This window comes from Leptosomus discolor, chromosome 4 (genome assembly GCF_034619465.1).
Source record: "Leptosomus discolor isolate bLepDis1 chromosome 4, bLepDis1.hap2, whole genome shotgun sequence".
NCBI lineage: Eukaryota > Metazoa > Chordata > Aves > Leptosomiformes > Leptosomidae > Leptosomus > Leptosomus discolor.
The window spans coordinates 66,741,338-66,763,001 of record NC_141394.1 but is presented as its reverse complement, the minus strand read 5'-3'; the positions used below and the strand labels follow the sequence as shown (position 1 = coordinate 66,763,001).

The following is a 21,664-nucleotide window of genomic DNA, read 5'->3' as shown; positions in this document are numbered from 1 at the left end:
GGGCTTGTGCGTTTCTTGCACAGAGCATGTATCAAAGCATACGAGGGAGCGGGTGAGGCCTTGGGTTACTGCTGTAGGTACAGTTGTGCACCGAAGACACAAACCCTCAAGAAACAATGTTTGGTGAAGCTAGTTGCTTGTTAATATGAGCAGTTCCAAGGTCATATTTCCAGGCCTAAAGCATGAAGTCGTACAGAATTGGGGTTATTCTGTCAGCAATTCATGCCTGAGTACTAATAGAGGATTAGTGTTCCCACCTGTTATATCTTCCTTCTGCTGGAAGTTACCACTCCCATCCGGTAGAAATAACAAGAGAGAACATGTCCATTCCTCATCTTCCAGGGCTTCAGAATATAAACATATGCTGAATTTCATGGTTGTTTGAGTTAACATTCAGCTTGTGAACCGGAGTATCTCCAGAGCAGATACGCTGCCAATTTTGCTTACTCTGCTTCATGGGCAATAACCTATGCTAGAAGAGAGGGGCAGAGAGTGAGGGACAATGTTCTGCATCCAGCATAAATTGCTAGAGCTTTGGAGACGGTTCATGGACAGCCAGTTCATGGCAGTGAAGTACAATACTACAAGAGAAAGTGCCTGATAGTGAGATTAAAGTACTGAATTTTTCATGAACAAGTTTAGGGGAAGACCTGGTCATTTTCTGCAAGAATTTCCATGGAGAAAAGATTTCTGAGGGTAGGTTCTTCATTACTGTTACAGAAAAAGACATCATGAGATCCAATGGCTGGAAGCTAAAGGTAGCCAAGTTCAGGCCAGAGCTAAGGTTTGACTCTCAAGGCTATCAAACTATTGGAACAGTTTCCCTGGAGGTGTGTTAGTTTAGCCATCTCATGAAGTATTTAAATCAAAACTAAGAACATAAATTAAAAATGGCTGAGATCAGAGGCCCTTCTGGCCCGGTGTTGTGTTTCTAGAGGTGGCCAGTGAAGACGGGGAGCTCAGCAGGGGATGGGATGAGGATCCCAGCAGTTGTTGGATTCATTTCCATTCCCTCTGAGATGTTTTGACAGGTTGTCTCTTTTTTTTTGGAGAACACCACTGAGCAGCACCCGCATATTCTTCCTGAAGTTGATGAATCCGAACCTGGTGTGTCCTTGGGGGAAAAGCCCTTCCAAAACTCGTTATCCATCTTTATGTCTTTTTAACTTACACTGTATATTTTAAGCATCAGGTTTAGTCTTGATGCAAAAACTGGTGACAATTTCTGCCCTGTTCTATATAGAAGATCACATCAGTGATGGCTCTGGTTTCTGTTAGTCCTGAAATTACTGAGAAAAATTTGGTTGCAGCAAATTTGATAATAAAAAATAAAGTTCATTGACTTCCGTGCATTACTGAGCTCTCTAATCCTGAACCCAAAGCAGTGACTTGAAGCCATTTGATTAACATGCTAGTGCTCTATCAGCATGACCATGTTTCAGAGAGGTTAGGAAGAGAAATAGGGAGAAAAAGCATCAGAGAAGTAACTGAGGCGAAGTACAGCATTTGCTGTGTCTCCACCATATCAAGCACAACATTGCACATCCATTTCTGGGTAAGTCTGGCTTTCCTGAAGACTCTGCTGCAAGTAACAAACCAACTTGTTATCTTTCTATTGCATTTACAGGGGAAATCTGTCGTCAGCAATTTAGGTGATGATTAGCAAGATTTTGCCTTCAGCAAAATCTGTCAGCTGAGTACCAGTGCGTCAGTGTAAGCATGACACTATATAAATAAGTGCATAAATAATAAAGATGTATATACTCACTGAGGCGTGAAGATTGTTTAATAGAAAGACAAAAAGAAACAGCACGTTCCTCAGAAATGGGAGTCCACAGATATTGCTCTGAGGTTGAAAATAAATTTTTTTTTTGAAAAGGGAAAAAAGTAGTGTGGTTGTATTTGCAGCAGTGTATACCACAGAATATGTACACTGAAGATTAGATTAATCAATGCCATTTGATGATCTGACAAAGTACTTAGGGGAAAGAAGCTAGAGGGATAATAAGAGTAAACAGAAGTTGACAAGATTTCTTTGATGCACGGGAACTATGTCTTCATCCTTTTGGTTCTTGTTAGGATTGATTCCTGCCTGCAAGGTGGTTTTGTAAATGAAGAAGACTTTAAAACACATATCATCATACCAAAATGTTGCTGTCAGTATCCAGAGGAGAGAAGGAAAAAGACCTGAGTAATATTCCCCTTATGTGTGCTACAAGATCACCTGAGAATTTGGGTATTTATGCAATCACTGCTTTGCCTACATGTTTCAAATTTTTTTTTGTTCTTGATACATATTTCAGCACTTTCAGCCATTAGAGAAATATGTGCAAAAAGTTTTAAACGAAAAGAAACTGGTTTAAAACATGTTGCTTGTGAGCACTTGTGATGTTTTAGGAAGATGTAGCATGGCAATGAGTATTGAGCGAACGGAAAGCATCGTAGATAACGACGTGGTAAGGGGTTTTTCTCCCTTTGCTGAAATACGTTGTAATTCTTCCCAGTTATCACCAGGTGGCAATATCACGACCTTAAAAGTTTTGTTTTTTCTGAACTGGGGAACAGTTAGACTTGAGGAAATGATGTCTCCCTGTGCTGCAATCGTTTCAGGAAACAGTTAGTTTACAGTTCCCAGCAAGGTTCAGATTTCCGTCTAACTTCATCTTCTGTGAACAGAAGTATAGCCAGTATCGAAAATATTAAACGTTAAGCCTCCAGGTTTCAGTTTAAATTGTATCATTTAATTCTCTTTTTTTTTTCTCTTTTTTTTTTTAAGAAGTTGTGTCGTCACGAGTTCGGGATGAAGAGACTTTTGTTGTCTCTCTTACTTGTCTCTGGTCTGTCTATGAGCAGTTTCTCAGAAGTGCAGGGAAGGAAATGGAAAGGTGAAGGTACAACACAAAACCTGGAAAGTATTGTTATTGGAAGATGCTATGACTATATTAGAATTGTGAATCCTACTGTTGGGTAAGTTTCGTTTGCTTGTGGATTATTTTTTTATGTTCTGTACAAAAAAAAATTATTAATTAGAAGCCTGATGTTTTCCTTTTAGCCATGACAGTGATCCTGTTGAAGCCAACATGCTTGTAGCTGTCTGGAAACAGAAAAATGTACTTTAATGGACGTCTTATTAATAAAAGTCATGTAATTAAGGCAAAATTTGTAATCCTTCAGCTTTTTATTTCACATTTCTCCTGTACTAGTAGCACAGTGTTCTGTAAGAAGAACACTGCACAGAAATGGTGGGGATGGTATTTGTGAAGTACCAAAGCTGACAGTTCTCCTGGGAAGACCAGCTTTACTTTGCATGCTTTGTATGTCAGGTCCTGTAAGAAGGAAAGCACCACACTTTATAGCTGTCCCGTGGTACTGAAAGAGACTGTTTAGCTCGTCCACCCAAAAAATCAAGTAGTAATCAACTACTGAAGTATAACTACCCATGAGCTTTCATTGTGTTAATTACACAGAACTGGAGGTTAAGTCACACACTTTCCTAAAATGACCAGTTTTTCTGTCTTCCTTATGTTGTTTGGGCTTCAGTAAAAAGGAAAAAACTAAGAGGGACAGTCTCCTGGAGTTCAGTCCTTTATGCTGCCACTGAAATTCTTCCTGATAGTTTGAAGAGGTATTTGCAGAGGGGGCCTGGCTGGATTCCTGCAGCGCTGAATTGCGATCTTAGACGGGGTTTGGTTATGTTGTGTAATATCAGCAAATACCACCGCCATCCCCTAACCTGCCATTTTCAGTTCCTGCTGCAGAAGAGGAAGAAATAAGACTGGAAACAGGTTCATGGCTTTTAACAAATGCAAACCAACATGTTTTTTCCTAATAACATTCTTACCTTGTCAGAAGTGTTTTAATTCAAGTTCTCCATGAAAGATAAGATTGTCCTAATGCCAATAACACAGTACTGAAATTTCAGCTGAACAATGCAGGTTTGGCAAATTTATAAACATGTCACAGTGGAAGGTGCTAGTAAACTTCATTTTTTTTTTCTAATTTCTACACACCTACAATATAATATATAATATAAACTATGAAAGCTTAAGTCAGTTAATAGTTGTGTAGGTATATGAAGTCCAATCTTGCAGCAGGCTCTAGATAGGTAGAGTTCCTGTTGGAGTTGACAGATACCACTTCAATTATGTCTGAAGCAGGTCATGACTAATAATACAGAATACACTAAAATGAGCAACATAAAGGATTGTTACTGTGGAAATGTTAACTTTATCGTTAACTGATTTGGGCTTTTAGAAATGTAAGTACAATATTCTTGAAAATATTTCTATATATCTCATGTTTATGACAGTTTTGTGGTCTAATTAATTCCTGTGACATTTTCACAATGTAATTTTAAAACTGAGAAGTCTGAACACATTCATCAAAGTATTCTTGCTCAGAGTAGCATGAAGCCAGCCTGGACATTAGGACTGCTTTCCTGAATTAAAGCCTAAATTGGCATTATAAAAAGAAAAGCTGCACAATTAATTTCATATTATGTGTTTTTTTCTGTTTCCCTTAGGTCTATAAGCAAATATTGTAATCTAAACAAAATGGAAATTTCATATTGCACAGGTGCAAAACAAATATTCTAATTATTTATAACCCTTTCTGTTCATTGTCTGTTTCTTAATTGCCCCCAGGCTGGCTTTTACAGAGGCATAGCCACCTGGATAGGTTTTGCTTCTGAATTTATGTGCAAATAGAATCATTTTTTTAAAAGACTTTACTAACAAGAAAGAAGCTAGCGAAGCATGTCTTTACACTGCGACATAGTTAAAACACAAAGATGTTTATAGAAATAGATGAAAAACTTTCCATTACGTTAAACCAGAACATGTAAAATGGCAGTTAAAAGAGGCATTTTACAAAATGTTATGGTCATGTGGAAGTCAGGAATTTGAATAAAACCAGTATTTGACATTTTCTAATAGGAGTATGTTACATAACACAAATGTTCCTGTAGTGCATTTCCCCTATATTTATTTATTTGTAGTATGTAATGGAAGTTTTGAAAATATATTTTATAACTGACTAGTATGAAATAAATCTGACTTGTTAGTGTCTATTAAGACTGGAAGGAATTGTCCCGAGCTATAGTCCTTCCCCACCCTGTAGTTTCAAAAAGTGTTTTTGCCAGCTAAGAAATTTTGAGTAACAGAGCAGAATAATCTGTTTGATTTACAAGCTGTTCAAACCTGGATGAGAAGACATGAAGAAAAAAGTGCAATATGTGAATTAACCAGAAAATTACTGCTGGATTCAGCTGTCAAGAAAGATGTTAAGAAGTTCAGTTGATCATAATTTGCAAGTACTAGCATGAATAAGTGAGTGCTTACAGTAGACAGCTGTTTAGCAGAATGAGATGTAAGTATATTCAGTTTTCAGAAGCTAAACTTTAACAGGTTGAAATCAGAAATAGGGTGCAAATCCTTTTATCAAGTAAGGCTATTTAAACATTGGAACTACTGATCAAGGGTCATATTGCATCACTGAAGATTTTCAGATCAAGATCCTCTATTTGCTTATGATATATTGGGATTTGTTGGAAGCATGACCAGAGATTACTGTACGAGAACCTGTGGTCTGTTTGCTGCATGGGAGCCGCACAGCTCATCACCGGGAGTGCTTTGACTTTAAAGTATCTGCAACATTCAGCATTGCGAAGCAGCTCCTTAAAGATTATCATGAGGAGAAGCACCAGCAGGAAGCCTGCTGTCTATGGACGACATTGAATGAGCAACACTCTCTAATGGCAGAGTTTGGTTTACTTATCGGGACTACTGTTGTTCAAGCTACAGCTTGGCGATTGCAGCTGTTACGTTAGGACATAAAATACATTATTCTGTTCTGCAGAGTGTTCCCAGCATAGACATTGTCACAGCGTTATGTGGGGAAGGTACTGTGGGAAGGTGGTGAAAGTAGCAATTCCCTTTTTAATTACTCCAGGCAGGCTCAGAGCTGTGACAGATGAGATCCTGCAAATCCAGAGAGATAAGACACTTCCATCCCTAGATGGCCTAGCTTGTCCTTCTGCAGGAGATTATTGTCCTCAAGGCAGAGCTGGCAGAAGGGTACTGTTGAAGTGCAGAGTCTAGCATCTTATTTCAGGCCTCCCTTCACGAGCAGTTTAAATGTTGAATCCTAACAGTATTCTGGTACCTATTGCACAGTGACAGTATGTATCCTAAATGGTCACTGTACTCATTCCAGCAAGGTAAAGCTGTATAATCCTGGGGCTTATAAATACAGAAGGCATCTCTTTGTCAAAACCATTCGTCTACCATCAAAACTTTTTCGTAACCCCTCCTGCACTTGAATACGATATTTTAAGAGTAATTTTACATTCCAGTAGCTTTGCACATTTAGCTAGGCTTTAACTGAAATGGCTTTTTGAATCTGGAGAATTTCAAAGAAAGCTGTTTTCTTTAGTAGTTCTACAATGCTGGATAGCAAGCTTGCTGTCTATACTGTACCTTCTAAGATATTTGTTGAATTACTATGTATTTCTAATTCCACGCTATAAATCCTAATGTTTTCATTGCTACTTCTGCCTAATCTCTGCTGTTAGGAGTCAGGAAAAGACAAGGTCTATATGCTGTTCTTGGGTTGCAAGTTTTCTACCACCATGACTTCAATTTTCTATCTTAACCTTGTAGGGGTTTTAATTTGGGAATCTGAAGACGTTCGGAATAAATTACTTTCTTGCTCTGCTTTGAAAAAACAATTCTGTTATTTGTTTATTTCAATGATTACAGTGAGAAGAATTGTTCAGAGATGTGGGAAGCATTTAAAAATGCATTTATTAACAAGGATCCTTGCAGCATTCTACCTCAGGACTATGAATTATTTATAAATCTGTCATTGCACACAATTCCACCTAACAAGGTAATGATTATTAATGTTATGTTAACAGCCTTGTGACATCCAACAGATATTCCATGACACAGTTCAAAATTGACCAAGAATCAGTGGCTGACTCACGATCCATTATTTTTGGTCTGTCTGTATTTTATAAGCTAGGCTCAGGGTTAATGGCATTTTTCAACATGTTTGGCTGCATTTGTTTTATGCAGTAACCTCTCAGCGACTTCTCTATTTTCATACTACAGGGATCCCCCATTTTTCCTGCTGTGCCGGGACCTCTCTCATAGTCTCTGAACTTCTACTTTTCCTCAGATTAGGTGCTCTGCCTGCAAAGACTGTGCCTGCTATTGTCTTTTACTTCCATTCCTCACAGCGAAGTCTCAGGGCAATGACATGCTAAACATTGACATGTCAAACAAGCATAAGCAGAAATGAGATAGGATGCCATTATATGCCAGAAAACAGTAAGGGTTTGATGTGCTGGTAATTGCAGACAACTATGACAGTGCAAAACACAGCTCTTCATGCCATCCCATCATATTCCATCAGAATGTGTGCTTTGGCCTTCTCTAAAAGGTTGTGCTTTAAAGCAGTTTTTCCTCTAGCACAATTATTCCTTATCTCTAAATGATACAAGCTAAACCAACAAATTCTCCTGTCAACATAGCTTAATTCATGAAAGAGTTTTGCAAACACAGAAATAACAGCTAGACATACAAATTTTTCACACCGTAAACCAACGTAGCAGTGTGAGAGAATTCTGGCAGATATATCTGGATTATAAATATCTGTCTTTCCTTTTTTCTCCCTATTCCTAAATCTGCTTGCTGAGGAATGCAAAGCTAGGCCTAACTATATTTAATATAGGTCTATATCCATTCCCATCATGATATGTTTACCCCTCAAGCCCCTAGTGATCAGAATTAATACCACTCTCAAGAAAAAAATCTTTGTTCCTCTAAAGAGATAGCTGACATTTCTGGTTATTAGCTTGATTTTGAAATAAATACCAAAACATGTTTTAAACTGTTTTCAACACCCCGTAATTTTCTTGTGTCCACGCCCAAGTGATGGTTCATTTCTTCTCTATTTTTTTTTTTCCCTGTTTTTATATAGTCTCTCTTCTGGGAAAATAATCAGCTGCTAGTCAATAGCTTTGCTGACAGAGGCCGCCACTACATGACTCTGGCTGATACTCTGTTTGGCTTCTTTGGAGATTTTCTAAACTGGTGTGGGCAGGCAAACAGCGCTGGTAAGATGATGAGTGCTATATTAAACATCTGTCTGTAAAACTGTAATGAAGACCGACTGCTGTGTTATGGAGGGGCTAATTTTGCTCTTACCCCATGAAAAATCAGGGATAGCTTCGCTGCCTCATTCTCTCCTGTTTTGTGTGAATATTTAACATGGCAGTCAGGGGAGCACACAGAGAAATCTAAACAGTGCTGCACAGGAGATAAATCTCCTTCTCAGTCCTCTGAACGTGGAGCTCTGCATCCCAGGTATAGAGTTAGAGCCATTTCAGCCAAATTATTGAATCCACAGAATGTCACTGTTTGTGTAAACTGCAAAGAATGGGAAATCATAGAAAAAAATACAACTGTCAGCTTTCAGTGTTATGTCAGACCATCTTGTATGTTCAGTGACTAATGGGCAAATACATTTAATTGCTTTCTAAGGTCATTTTTTATGGTTGTTATCATCTCTCTAATAGCACAAATCACATGCCTTCCTACAGGACTGGACTATGAATCGTGCCCTACCACGAAGGAATGTGAAAACAATGCGGTGGAATCTTTCTGGAGGATGGCCTCAATCACTGTAAATAGTGAATTAGTGCTGACCTTGTACATTAGTGAGTGTGTCCGGCGTGGTTCAGGAAAACATCACCAAATCAAAACAGATTTAAGTCTGTAACTGTGCTAGATTATTTCCTCTGATACGAAAGGCACTGGTTTAGACTGTACAGTGTTTTAGCAAGAGGAACCTAACTTTCACCTTAGCTAGATAATGTGTTAAACTACTGTGTTTGCTTTGTTACTACATATTAAGCACATGCTAAGCACAATAAGCACACTAGTTGTCTACTGAATACAGGTCCTAAGTGACATTTGACAGCCTTGGTGGAAACCCTTTATTCACGGGTCAAACCCAACACAGCATGACAAAATGCTTTCTTCCTGTGCTGGAGAAACTATTTATAGGTGTGAGAAAATAGTTTGAGAAGATGCATTGAGTTAATGCACTGGCTATTTAGTTCTCCACTCTAGTGCTGTGACCTGCTAGGGTGCTAGTTTGGTATTATTTTCATAATTCTGATATTCTTCTTGGTAAAATTTTTTCCTTGGTCATTGTTGCTTGCAATACTATACCAAGTCATATGACAAATCTGTAAGATGAGTTCTGAAAAAAAATTTTATGTATTGCAGTATGCGCAGCACAGTTCTGGTGTGATACATGTCTTGTTGAATGGTTCTGCAGTTGGAGGAGCTTATCCAGACCCAGGGTAAGAAAACTGACTTATTTATGTGTACAAGGTCTGATGCCTGCAAAAAAAGGGTCAACCACTTGTTTGGATCTTCTGCTGCACAAAGCATGGGAAACGTAGCTGAAAGATCCTGTTGCATCAAAGTCTGCTGAGTTGTGGGGACAACTGTTAATTGTCCCCAGCTGTAGGAATTGCGTGAGATGGGTGGAAACAATCCTTTTGACTCCTGCATTTTACAAGCAAGAGAAAGCAGCCTTTAAGTCAGCCAAAATACTGTGGCAAAATAGGTATGGCTTCAAAACGATGAGGGTTACAAAATTTCTATTCAGGTACATCTCCACAGAGCGGACATCCTTACAAGTGAGACTGCATCTGGAATATTGTGTCCAGGTCTGGGCCCTTCAGCTCAAGAAGGTCAGGGAACTGCGGGAAAGAGTCCAGCACAGAGCCACAAAGATGATTAAGGGGGTGGAACATCTCCCTTATGATGAAAGGCTGAGGGAGCTGGGTCTCTTTAGCTTGGAGGAGACTGAGGGGTGACCTCATCAATGTTTACAAATACATAAAGGACGAGTGTCAGGAGGATGGAGCCGGGCTCTTCTCAGTGATGGCCAAGGACAGGACAAGGGACAACGGGTGCAAGCTGGAGCACAGGAGGTTCCACAGAAACATAAGGAAAAACTTTTTCACTGTGAGGGTGACAGAGCACTGGAACAGGCTGCCCAGAGAGGTTGTGGAGTCTCCTTCTCTGGAGACATTCAAAACCCGCCTGGATGCGTTCCTGTGTGACCCACTGTAGGTGGTCCTGCTCTGGCAGGGGGGTTGGACTAGATGATCTTTTGAGGTCACTTCTATCCCCTGATATTCTGTGATTCTGTGATTCTGTGATCCTCTGTCAGGCCTAGGAGCAAATTTGATGAGTGCTATAGTGAAAGTGCTTTGTCCTGCTGTTTCTCCATGACCAAGAGAGGAGGTAGTTTGAGATCCACTATGGTTTAAGAAAGCAAAAAAGCTCATTGAGAAGGATGATAGCAAGAATTAGCTTCCACTTCTTATTCCCTGCTGTATTAAGGACAGATGTATTTTCCCTGATTTACAAGCATACCACTATGCAGAAGTTCATCTAAGGTTATATTTTAAATTTATTGTAAAAGTACAACCTTAGGAACTTTTAGTGAATATGCGGCTGTATTGGCTGCCTACCTTTGATGAAAAATATATCTTTCCTTCCCTCAGCAGCTGTCCTGTCCAAGGCAGATCAAAAAAGCAGCTATTGAAAACCCGTAGAACAGATCCTCCTCCTGTGTGCTTACTGAGGGCTAAAAATGGTCATTCAAAAGTTAATTTTATCTCCAGATAGGAGAGAAACAAGAATCATCTGTTTCAAAACACCTACTATCTACTTACTTCTGTCCCCCAAAAGGTCCATCTCTGTACACAGCTTTCAGCTAATCAAGAAGACTTACATGGTCTCTTAGGGTTGGTCAGGTGGTCAGCTAGGATCGAGTCTTCTGCAGATGATAATACCTGGCAGCAGATTAATTCCCAGAATCCAGTAGAGATTCCTTATTTATGTTAATTCACAGATTCCTTATTTCAGAAACCTCTTAAACATAAATTAATTTGACCTATTCCCTGGGTTACCTGTCTGGAGGTAGTATGACCAGTGAAATCTCCACCACTGGAACATAGCCTGCCAAGAAAAATCAAAGCCAGTTATTCCATCTGTTTTCTTTGCTGTGTATCTTCTGGTCCATTTATGACTGAATTTATTTAAGAGATCTTGTTTGAAAGAGGCTTAGGGTTAAATAATTAATAGCAAAAGGTAATCTGAAAGATCTACCTGTCTTTCTAAACATCTCTCTGGTCTGTTTTCAAGCATTTCAAAGCCACTTCCAAAGTTTATCCTGCATTACAGTTTGTACACTTAAATCATCATTAAGTCACCTGTCACCATTTCAGTTAAGATTTATTTCTTACTTCACTGCAAAATGACTTTGTTCATTCACACAGTACGAATGTAGTTGGCAGATTTCTTTAATAATATTGGTTGGTTCAACAATTGGTTTGCTGAAGTCAATTGTACATGATTCCTCCACAGCTTCTGAGTCCTCTAGTTAAAGATTCCTTTTGAAGGAATTCGCATCTTTGCTGTCTATAACATATGCATGAATGAGCAAATGAGTTAAAGATAACTGGAATCTTTATTTTTGGTTATATTTTCACTAAGTGTTTAAGACAGGCTTGGACACCTTGGACAGGCAAGCAAACCTGCTGTTGCTGCTACTGGTCTCGGTTAGCCACCGCCATACCAGACTGGGCCAGAGAGAGCAACTGTTGGTATCTGCTTCCTCATGTTCCACTTCTCCAGAAGTTTAAATTAACTTTCTAAGTGCGTGAACAGGTCTCGGCTGGCTGCCAACAGACACTGACAACCACCACATGTCTTGTGCTTCCACGTCAGAGCACCAGTAGTTTCCCTGCAGGCACCAGGAGGACAGAGTGGTGGTCACCTTGCCACTGCTAGTCTCATCCAGGAGGTGGCAACTAACAGTCCCTTCTAGTCTGGGGGATCTCAGAGCATTTAAAGTGGCTAAGAGACACTGCAGCCCAGATGTAGACATTTAAAAAGGCCCATGATACACAATTTAGAGCACGCACCTAGGCTCAGGCTTGGACTAAGCATTCAGTGCAGACACACCCCTTATAGCAGAGGAAAAAAAATAAGAAGAGCAATTAAGAGGTTTGAAATCATTACAGTACCTCTTGTTGGAAGGGTTAGAAATCTGTGGCTTTGAAATGCCTGCATCTCACAAAAAGTTCAATTTACAGGCATTAAAATAATCCTTTGGATTTGGCATCTTCAGATTATATGTAAGGAAGAAATTCTTTCCTGTGGGTGGTGAGGCACTGGCACAGGCTACTCAGGGAAGCTGTGGCCGCCCCCTCCCTGGCAGTGTTCAAGGCCAGGTTGGATGGGGCTTTGAGCAACCCGGTCTGTTGGGAGGTGTCCCTGCCCATGGCAGGGGGTTGGAACTAGATAATCTTTAAGGTCCCTTCCGAAACCAAACCATTCTATGATTCTGTGATTCTATGATTTAGTTGCTGGTTTATTATCTTGTTTTAATTGTTATTTAAATACCTACCAAAGTCAATTTACACAAAGCAATAAAGTGTAAGATTCCCTAGGCGAGGAACGGACCTGTCTAGAACTTTCTCCTTTATGTTCTTCTATATCCTAGACAAAACTTCATGTTACTGTTGCTGTGATTTTGTACCTAAAATATATATTTGTCTTGTTATTTTTTTTATTTAAAGCAAAATTCTGTTATGTCTAGAAGCAGTAACTACAAGAATGACCCTTTCCTTTTTTTTACAAAGTATCAAATGCTTTTTGTTTTGTTTTTGCATTTTTTAAAGTTCTCTTCATCCTGGTTCACCTCTAAGTTGTAACATTTTTCAGCTGAGCCCTGAAAGATTAAGAATATGAAAGCAAAGCTTGTGATTAAATGCTTTTGACCTTTGAGGACATGTGAATGAATGTGAATAATTTTTTTTTTCTACTCTGTGTTGAGTCTGATTGTAATCAGAAGTTGTAAATGTAAAATCAAGCAAGCCTATATCCTACAGCAGGATCACAGCCTTCATTAATAAAAAGGGAAAAAAGATTACTTATTTTTCTTGTTCTTTACAGTTCTAAAAATTTGTTTCTTGAATCAGTTTTTTTGCAGATTATGAAATACCTAATCTCCAGAAAGATAAAATCTCACAAATTGTCATCTGGGTTGTGGATGATATTAAAGGACCAGATAAGTAAGTTATGTCTTCCAAAAAAATTATTTTTTCCTTTTTGGACCTGTCTTTAAAATTTCACCTTACCTTTCCCTTTGGTTATATTTACATAGCAATTAAATTAAAAATATTTTAGATGTTTTCACTAGCACAGAAGGCACACTCTGACATTCTGAAAGAGTATAGAAATACCAGAATTAGACAAAATATAAATAAATTCTAATATTAGGTCTAGAGTCCACTCTTGCTTAGATATGTGTGTGGATCTCAGACCTTGAATGAAGAAAAGAGTCAATCTGAAATTCAGATTAAATGCTGACATGAAATATTTCTCTTGCCTTGCCGTATGCTTTCTTTTAATTTTCACCCAACTTAACTGTTTGAAAATTAGTAGAAGCAGAGAAATACCACCAGGGGGCTCATTTTCTCTCAACACTTAAAATCAATTCAATAATAAAACATAGGATTTTAAATTTTCTAATTTTGCTGTTAATTTAATTAAATTAAAACAAACAAACAAAAAGACACAATCAAACAAGCAAACAAACCAAAACAGATCAGTCGAAACAGAATATAGTCTGTAGGTATATAGTCAAAGACTAAATTACAATCTTCGACAGAAACATAATAGAAAACGGACTCTGAAGTTAAAAAAATGAAATCATTAGGCCAGAAATTAGGCCTGGCTTGGGACTGATTAAAGGAAGAGTTAAATAGTCCATTCATTATAGCTTTTGTGGGGGTCCCTACAAATGTACAGAGATGACTTGGGGGTAGAGGAACAGGGGAAGTCAGTTTTACCCTGACCATCTGCAGGGTCCCTGCAGTTTGATATGACATGGTGGCACTTCATTGGTCTTAAAACTGCCCTGGCTGAAGAGGGCCAGAGGTATGGGCTCAATGTCACCATATCCACCACTGGTGGCTGAATCCCTGGTGTACCTCCATTCTTAGGTACATGAGGCTTCTGTTCTTGATACTCATCCTCTTTAGTTGCATCCATTCATTTTGTGTCATTTCCCTTTCATGTCTCATCTCTTCTTTTTCCTATCTCCTTTTGCTTCTCTTTCATTCAATTTTGGCATGGCCAGCCCAGACGACATCTTTTACCATGGTGGTGTGGAGTCTACAAAATATAGTTCAGATTAGCATTTCTCAGCCTTTCTTTTTAAGTCAAAGATTCATACCTTTTGGAAAAATACCCCATACAGCTTATCTTTGCAAAAGTTGCCCTTATCACAAAGAAAAGTTAAGACGTGCACTGAACATTAATTTATCTTTCAGTTAATGCATGCATGGGAATATTTTGGTTTTTTGTTACAATGATTTTTTTGGTCCCCATATGATTTCTTTAGAGTTGTGAGTATTTACTGACCAATGGGTAAGTAGCACTGGCCTTAATACTTGATGTGGGTGCAAGTTTTAGAGGTCCCAGTAGGTTCTGTACTATGCTAAACTTTCTTTTGCTAATTGGACCACAAATTAAAAAATCAATGCTAGACACAGAAGCTGTGTTTAGGATTGTTTCTGGGTTTTTCTCTCTCCTTGTGTTTTTCTATTGTTCTGTATTCACAAGAGAGGATGAGCTTCTACCAACAAGAATAATTCTAATCTATTGTGACCAACTTACTGTGTAAAGACAGCTAGCACCAACTTTAGCACCACCTAAATAACTGCCAAAGAATATTACAAATTAAACACTTATTATTTTACAAAATTATTTAGCTCTTTTTCTGTTTGTCTAGTGAAATATTAAAAGTGTAAATATTGGTTAATAGAATCTGCAAATGCTACACTGGCTGAAGCCAATCTTCCAGCCTCTGCAAGCTGAGTATAAAATGTTAAATGACTGTAAGCAAATGAAGCATTATAAATAGCAATGTATGCCAGCTTTCTGTAGGTGTTAAGGAATACAGAAGAGGCAAAGTAATGGGGTTTTACTTTACGAGTACCATCAAGTTCAGTGAAAGGAAATTAAATAATAAAAAAGTTACAATAATATTAAAACCCTTTCTCACAGAGATTCCTGTGGAACAAATACTGTAAAGATATTAGAAGACAGGCTGAAAACCCTTGGTTATGATGTCACCTGCACTGACAATTACAAGTAAGTGAAAATCCTTCATTAATACAGTGTATTTGCAGAAGCACCTCATCTATTTTGGATGGTTTCTTACCTTCCAATAATGTGACATTAATGTTGTGGCTTCAGTAAGACACAGCTATGTTGGAGGGATGATGTCATATTTGTCAGACTTAGCATTTTTCAGTCGTCAATTGAGCAAAACACTACACCGTAGTGTATAATTGTGTAATTAAGTGCAATATTGTACCTACCCAATGTCAGACATAGAAGATGGCCTCATGTATTCCACTTCACTTTGAAGTCTTTATTTGGAATGAAAAATCTAAACAACTGTTAAAAACCACTATTGAATATCTGCAGAATTACTAATCATTCACAGCAGTATTCACAGCTCTAGTTATTCACACTAGATTGTAAAATAAATATAATTGAAGGAAAGCTTTAGACATGAAAATACTGCTGCGTTCGTTTCATTCTTTTATTTGTTTTCCTGTTTTCTGCCTGAAAGATGCTAAATAAAATTATTTCACAGGTCTGTAATGTTCTTGCTCTGCCTGGATTATCCTGATGATTCTAAGTGTACTCTTTCATCGTAAGTAAAAGAAGTTTGATCCATCCTCAGTGTCATTACAACAAGTAATGCAGAAGTCAACATTTCAACAGATTCCACTTCTATCATCTGTTATGTATCACCCATACACAATACACAGTATTCTTGAATTTGTTACTTACTGTGTACTGAGTAAGAAGGTTCTATCTACAAATTGTGCACAATTGTCTGTGAGCACCTGCTGTTCAAAATGAGGTGTTAGTCAGTTCTCATCAATCACACAATCACACTGCATATCACTAATGGTATGAATGAACGAAGTTTGTAAATATCAGTGTTCTCATGCAAAATCTATTACAAATTTGACATTGCTTTCGTTAATATTCTTCCTTAAATAATGAAATTGTGGGTCAAATGGCAACAGATCTAAAGGACATTTTCCAGCTACTGGAACTTTCAGTTCCAAATTTTGAGGAAGTTTTTTGTTAATCTTCCATTTTGTGTGCAAACCCAATTTCTGTATTTTAATGTATTTACCTTGGGCCAGTAGGTTATCTGCAGAGAATGCAGATTACATCCAGGATACAACTTTCTTAATTAGTAAGCGTCACTCCCAAACTAGGTTTTAATAGTTTTACTTCCTGTCCATAATAAAGAGGTTTAAATTAATTTGATGTATTTCAGTGAATGTAAAGTAAAGATGACTGTCTTCAATTATGGCTAAATTTCTTAATCCATGCTGTTGCATGGATAGGTACACATAAGGTACATGAACATCTGAATATGAAAACTTCCTCACAATTTGGAAAGTTGCAGGATTCATAGATGCATAGAAGTTGTTCTGTAGTTATATTATTTTTATGCATAATCCATACATTTGGCCACATCCTATCTCCTACTGTCGTTCCTGCCCTAAGTTAAGCACCTGCAAATCTTTTATATGTTCATACCTATGTAATGCTGCAATGATAACTTCTGCTGTGAAAAACCTGATCTGCTGTCCCTGGTTATGGCAGCAGAGAGGTGTGACTCCTGCTTGCCTGCCTCTGGTTGTGTGGCAGTAGTGCTTCATGCAGTACAGAAAAGGAGGTGTACATCACTTTCTGTAGCATATGCTCAGTTTTCTAGTACACCCTTACAGAGAAAGTCAGTATTCTCTGTTCCTGCTGGTCACTGAAAGCCTTTACTCATCTTGTCATGCGAGAACATTTATTCTTACATCCAAATTCTATCCCAGCACCACCCTATGAATGTGTGATGAAAATGGTGGCATTTTAGATATCACTGATGGCTCCAGACTCCTTCTAGGTAGTAGATCATAGAACAGGCTTCTAGTCCTGTTAAGGCATTTGTTTATTATGAGATACCACTTGCATGTGGATTAAAATATAGTTTCCTTGTTCTGCCAGTGAATGGCAAGGCTTTTGTTCATGTGCCAAAGGAAAATACAGTTGTTCCATGCGAAATCACAGCTGTGAACGTGGTGACAAACTGGAGGAAAAAGCACTTTACAGGACTTTAAAAAATATAACATTGTGAACTCTTAGCAGAAGATTTTTCTCTTCTCCCAAGCTTTAAACCATTTCCCTCATAGTTTTGTGATGTAGGTACATTCCTCAGCTGAGGAAGCCTGGATGAGAAGGAAACCATTAATGTCTTTTTTCCTTTCAGCTAAGGGATGAGCATACCAGTTCACCACTATTACCAATAGCGCTTGCAGTATGCAAGTGGGAGACCAGCCAGCGCTTCCTTTCCATCCATGTTGGTACTTAAATTGACATAATCACTAGCATATTCTGAGCACCAGTCTCTCACTCTCCTGGGGTCACTACTAAGCAACTCAGCCGTTATCACCCTCCTTAGGAAGTTTCCTTGCTGCTTTCCTTCCTGAGCCTTCTATTCCCTCCTGTATGCATGGCCTTGATTCACTTCATATCTATGCTATCCCTAATCAAGACAGAGCTTCCCAACCTGAATACTATCATTGCCTCACCCTGAAATTTGAGTAGCTAAAATACTACAAACCAATGAATACTTACACTCTTCCCCAAATCACTTCCTTCCCTTCAATAAACGTCTCCATTGCAATTAGCTGCCCTTTCAGAAAGAGCCTTAAGAAGATGTATATAAATTATTTGATGATTATCTTCTAGATCTGTTTTCTTTGTGGATGGATCCCTGCTCTCTGATGGTCCATTAACTGACATGGAAACAGTTTGGTCAGTAGTGGTATCACTGTTCAGAGCACCTATCTGTTAGGAAAAGGTTTCCTCTGCAGGGTCTGTGTGCTCAGTGTACGCTCAGTGTTTGTACGTCCACAATAAATAGTGAGACTAGGCATACAGGCTCTGCTGCATCCCCTTTCCCAGAGGCTATTTGCTGTTAGAAGACTGATAGCTGCCTTCTCAGCCTCCAAAGAATAATGTCCCGAGCCCCAAACCATCAGCGTTATGCAAGTGACTTTTTTTGTCACTGCAACTCCTGTGACATTGGCTTACCAAAGGAGAGGGCTGTGTCAGAGTAGCAGAGGGATGGCCTAGAAGGTGCTGTAATGTACTTGGGGCATCCTGGGTAGTGATAGTGCCCCTTAACTCCTCTCCAGACTTGGAACTATCTTCCTGCTGAGTCAAAATTTGAACTTTGGCTTGTTGACACCCTGTTTGAAGAAAACTCTTAAGTAAAACAATGCCCACTAGATGGCATAGATGGCTTACAAACACAAGCAGAAAGGAAGCCAGATGCAACGTATTAGTAGTGGTATTTATTACTTGCATTATTGCAATGTCAGGGAGACTTAGAAATAGACCTGGGTACTGTTGTATCAAGTGCTGTAAAAATATAGATCTCTAGGACCACTGCTGTCAAGAAGAGCTCTATACAATCTCAGGCATAAGGCCAGAGACAGTAAATGGCTGTGGAGAGACAAGGAGGCTCGGGTATTAAAGTAGAAAAAAGTGTTCCCAGGGTTTTGTATCTGTTTTATCCTGTTTATAAAATCAGGACAGCCAAAGGGAATCTGGTGGCCAGCTCTTTTAAAGAAACTTCTAGCTTAGCATTTGGACTGCAAACTTCATCCTTGGCAACAAACCCCTGATATTTAAAAGAATCCCAACTCAGCTTTGTGGTGTGAACATCCTGTTTGTTTTCTTTTCTTCAGATCTGCACCAGCAGCACAAAGAGGACCTGTATCTTCAGACAGAGGAGACAGCTGGAACAAGCTCATGTTTGTTTCTTTTGTAGGCTTTTTGTTCAGATTTGCTTTAGTGTACTAAGTTAATCAACTGAATCCATATCCTCTGTTGTCCTTAGCTGGCTGTAGATTTGACTTCAACTCATTTCTAACTGCAATTTCACCCTAGTTCTGGGATGGTAAACCTGCCTATTCAAACCCCGTATACTTCTATCTGAGTACCAACTACTTTTAGTATCAAAAATTATTCTACTGCTGCTAGAAAGCCTCAGCCTTCATTTCCTTTTCTTGAATAGATCTATTGCTATTTCCCCTTATCCTTGTTGTCCAGAATTAAACTGAGAATAATACTTCCTGTTCACATATTTCAGAAGCAAAAGTGAAACTATGCTTGTCATACATGTCCCACACAGCTTGCTTGTTCGTAAAAACAGTCCTAGCATTTGGCCTCGGAAACTGAGTGTCTGATTATCGTGTTTTAGGAAGGGGAAATACGAATTCAGATGGGAGAGATCTTAGATTGTTCACTTGGTACAAGATACAATAGGTGAGACAGTGGAATAATTAAACTAATTTTCATAAGTGGTCCGGTATTTGCGCTAAACTTACCTGAAACTATCCTACAGCGAGATTCTGGCTTGCATACTTGCATACAGTAGTTTACTACATAATATTGATCGCTTTGTCATCCTCACGGCTGTTCCTCAGCTGGCTGTTTCCTGGCCACTGGATAGCAAATAGTCAGGAATACAAGGTCTAGAAAGTTCCACAGGTTTTACACCATGATGTGGTGGTTGATCACCATAGTGTGATTTATGGTATATCAAATTCACATGAGAACCTGTCAAGTCAGACATTTGCCTGCTTGCAGTGAGCTCAGTTAGCATGCTTCAGAATATATTGAGGAGATAGCAGATGCCATCTTGAAGGTCTCTTGAGTTACTCCTGTGAATTACTTAAATGTTCCAGCTAGATGCTCCTCTAAACCACCAAGACATCCAGCTACCAAGATGAAACATAAATCTTTGGAAAAAAATAGTTTTTCTTCTAGAAAATAACTTGAAGTAGAATTTTGTTGCACGCTCTCTGTTAGCTTCTGTATTATTTATTCGTGTTTGTATTAGCTGGTTGTCAGGAAATTGGGATAGGAAGTTTGTGTTATCTCTGTGCATCAGATTTAGGACTCCATAGTAGATTTTCATCCTTTCAGTCCCTGGTACAACTATATCATGTTGTATGTTTGAGAGATAAAATATCTAAAATAGGTTGTTGTTGCTTATTTGTTTGGCTTCCATTCCTGTAACAATATTTAATTTGGTTTTAATGCAAATCTCTTTATATTATACACATAGTTGGATTTGCCTGTGTCACTACTGGGTTTAGGCTCCAGCTTGAAGGGGTTTTGTGTCTCTTTCAGACCCTTGCAAAAGTACTGAAATCAGGAGTTACAGACCTTTGAAAATCTGGGCTGTATTACACCTCAAAATTCTTCCCTACCCATGCTGAAACATTAGTCCTTTGATTAGTCCCTTCAACATCCTCCTCTTTTTTTATTGCTTGTTTGATGCTGTCCTTAACAGCAGCTGTCAGAATAATAAGAGGGAGATCTGTAACACAGACACAGCTCGGATAACTAAAGCCAAGCAATTTTGATCAGTCTTCTATTTGTCCACAGCAGGTCACATCATGACACATTTTGGACTGCAGGCTGTAGAGATAATGCCTGTGAGGCTCACAGATAGGTGTCTAAGCCATCGTTTTGTCTGGTGTTGTCCTAACCACTGACCTGTATATTCTCGTGTGTGCAGGATTCAGAACATAGCTTAATACCATTAACAAGCCATGTGCTTCTGAGGCAACTTCCATCCAAAAGCCAAGCATGCCAGCTGGCCAGCTTTTGCTTTCCACCCTCTGGATGCAATCCACTCCAGAAGCACAGTCAGTGCTGGCCATTACATATGATACCAACTGCACTGTAGGAAGTGCTAAATAATTCTGTTTTGAAAAAAAAAAAAAAAAAAGTAAAATATAAAGTAGGTTAGATACAATTCATATATTTGAGGTTATTTACTGCATAACCTTATATCAAAAACAACACACCTGGAAACCTCTTGCAATGTTTTCTTATTTCTAATGTTCTTGCCTCTTTTCCCATTACTTCAATTCTGTAGCAAACACAGCATTTTTTTTTCCAAGATCTTTTGAATAAAGTGTCTCTAAATTGCTGGAAAAGCTTGGAAGATCTGTAAAGGTTTTTATCTAACCAGCTAATATAGCTGTAAAAAAAAGAAGGCAAAGTTTTAGATATGTAGGCTTCCTGAGATTTTAAAGGCAGCAAATTTCAAGCTGAGTGTGGATCATTTGTTCTGAGTTTAATATAATGGTTTTAATCTGTGCAAAAGAACAGTGTGACTGGCATCTCAAAAGCAGAGTGGCAGAAGAAATGTCAGCAAAGCAAGAAACAATAAGGTCATTTGTTACTCCCAGAGGGAGGGAGAGACGTGGACAAAAAAGTTGCTAGCAAGAGAATCCCTTCTATCTCTTTTTTATTTCTACAGCTACAACGTGTGTGAATAGTGCTATTTACACATATATTTTACACTTATGTGGTGAGAATCAGCTAGGTATGCTTGTGCTCTGCCTCAAACACTTGGTGAATGCTCTGATCAGCAGTGTCTGATGTAGCAGCTG

At 38.6% G+C, this 21,664-nt stretch overlaps 1 protein-coding gene across 2 annotated transcripts; it reads left to right on the top strand.

Annotated features, from left to right (window-relative positions):
- The first annotated feature begins 2,690 nt into the window (after window positions 1-2,690).
- Window positions 2,691-19,277, top strand: LOC104353367 (ADP-ribosyl cyclase/cyclic ADP-ribose hydrolase 2). Of its 2 annotated transcripts, none has more exons than XM_009959928.2 (9): window positions 2,691-2,967; window positions 6,759-6,888; window positions 7,984-8,119; window positions 8,606-8,688; window positions 9,297-9,373; window positions 13,076-13,168; window positions 15,168-15,254; window positions 15,766-15,825; window positions 18,941-19,277. In XM_009959928.2, the coding sequence occupies exons 1-9, from the start codon at window positions 2,801-2,803 to the stop codon at window positions 19,053-19,055; spliced, it is 948 nt and encodes a 315-aa protein (XP_009958230.1). In that variant the 5' UTR covers window positions 2,691-2,800; the 3' UTR covers window positions 19,056-19,277. The 2 variants fall into 2 exon arrangements, with proteins under 2 accessions (XP_009958230.1, XP_086320401.1); XM_086464275.1 differs by having other exon boundaries at window positions 8,582-8,688.
- Window positions 19,278-21,664: the final 2,387 nt, after the last annotated feature.

Coding starts and splice junctions, on each gene's coding strand:
- LOC104353367 (XM_086464275.1), top strand. CDS start 2,801: ATGAAGAGACTTTTGTTGTCTCTCTTACTTGTCTCTGGTCTGTCTATG. Junction 8,120..8,581: donor TGGGCAGGCAAACAGCGCTG/GTAAGATGATGA, acceptor TCTCTCTAATAG/CACAAATCACATGCCTTCCT. Junction 8,689..9,296: donor GGAGGATGGCCTCAATCACT/GTAAATAGTGAA, acceptor TATGTATTGCAG/TATGCGCAGCACAGTTCTGG.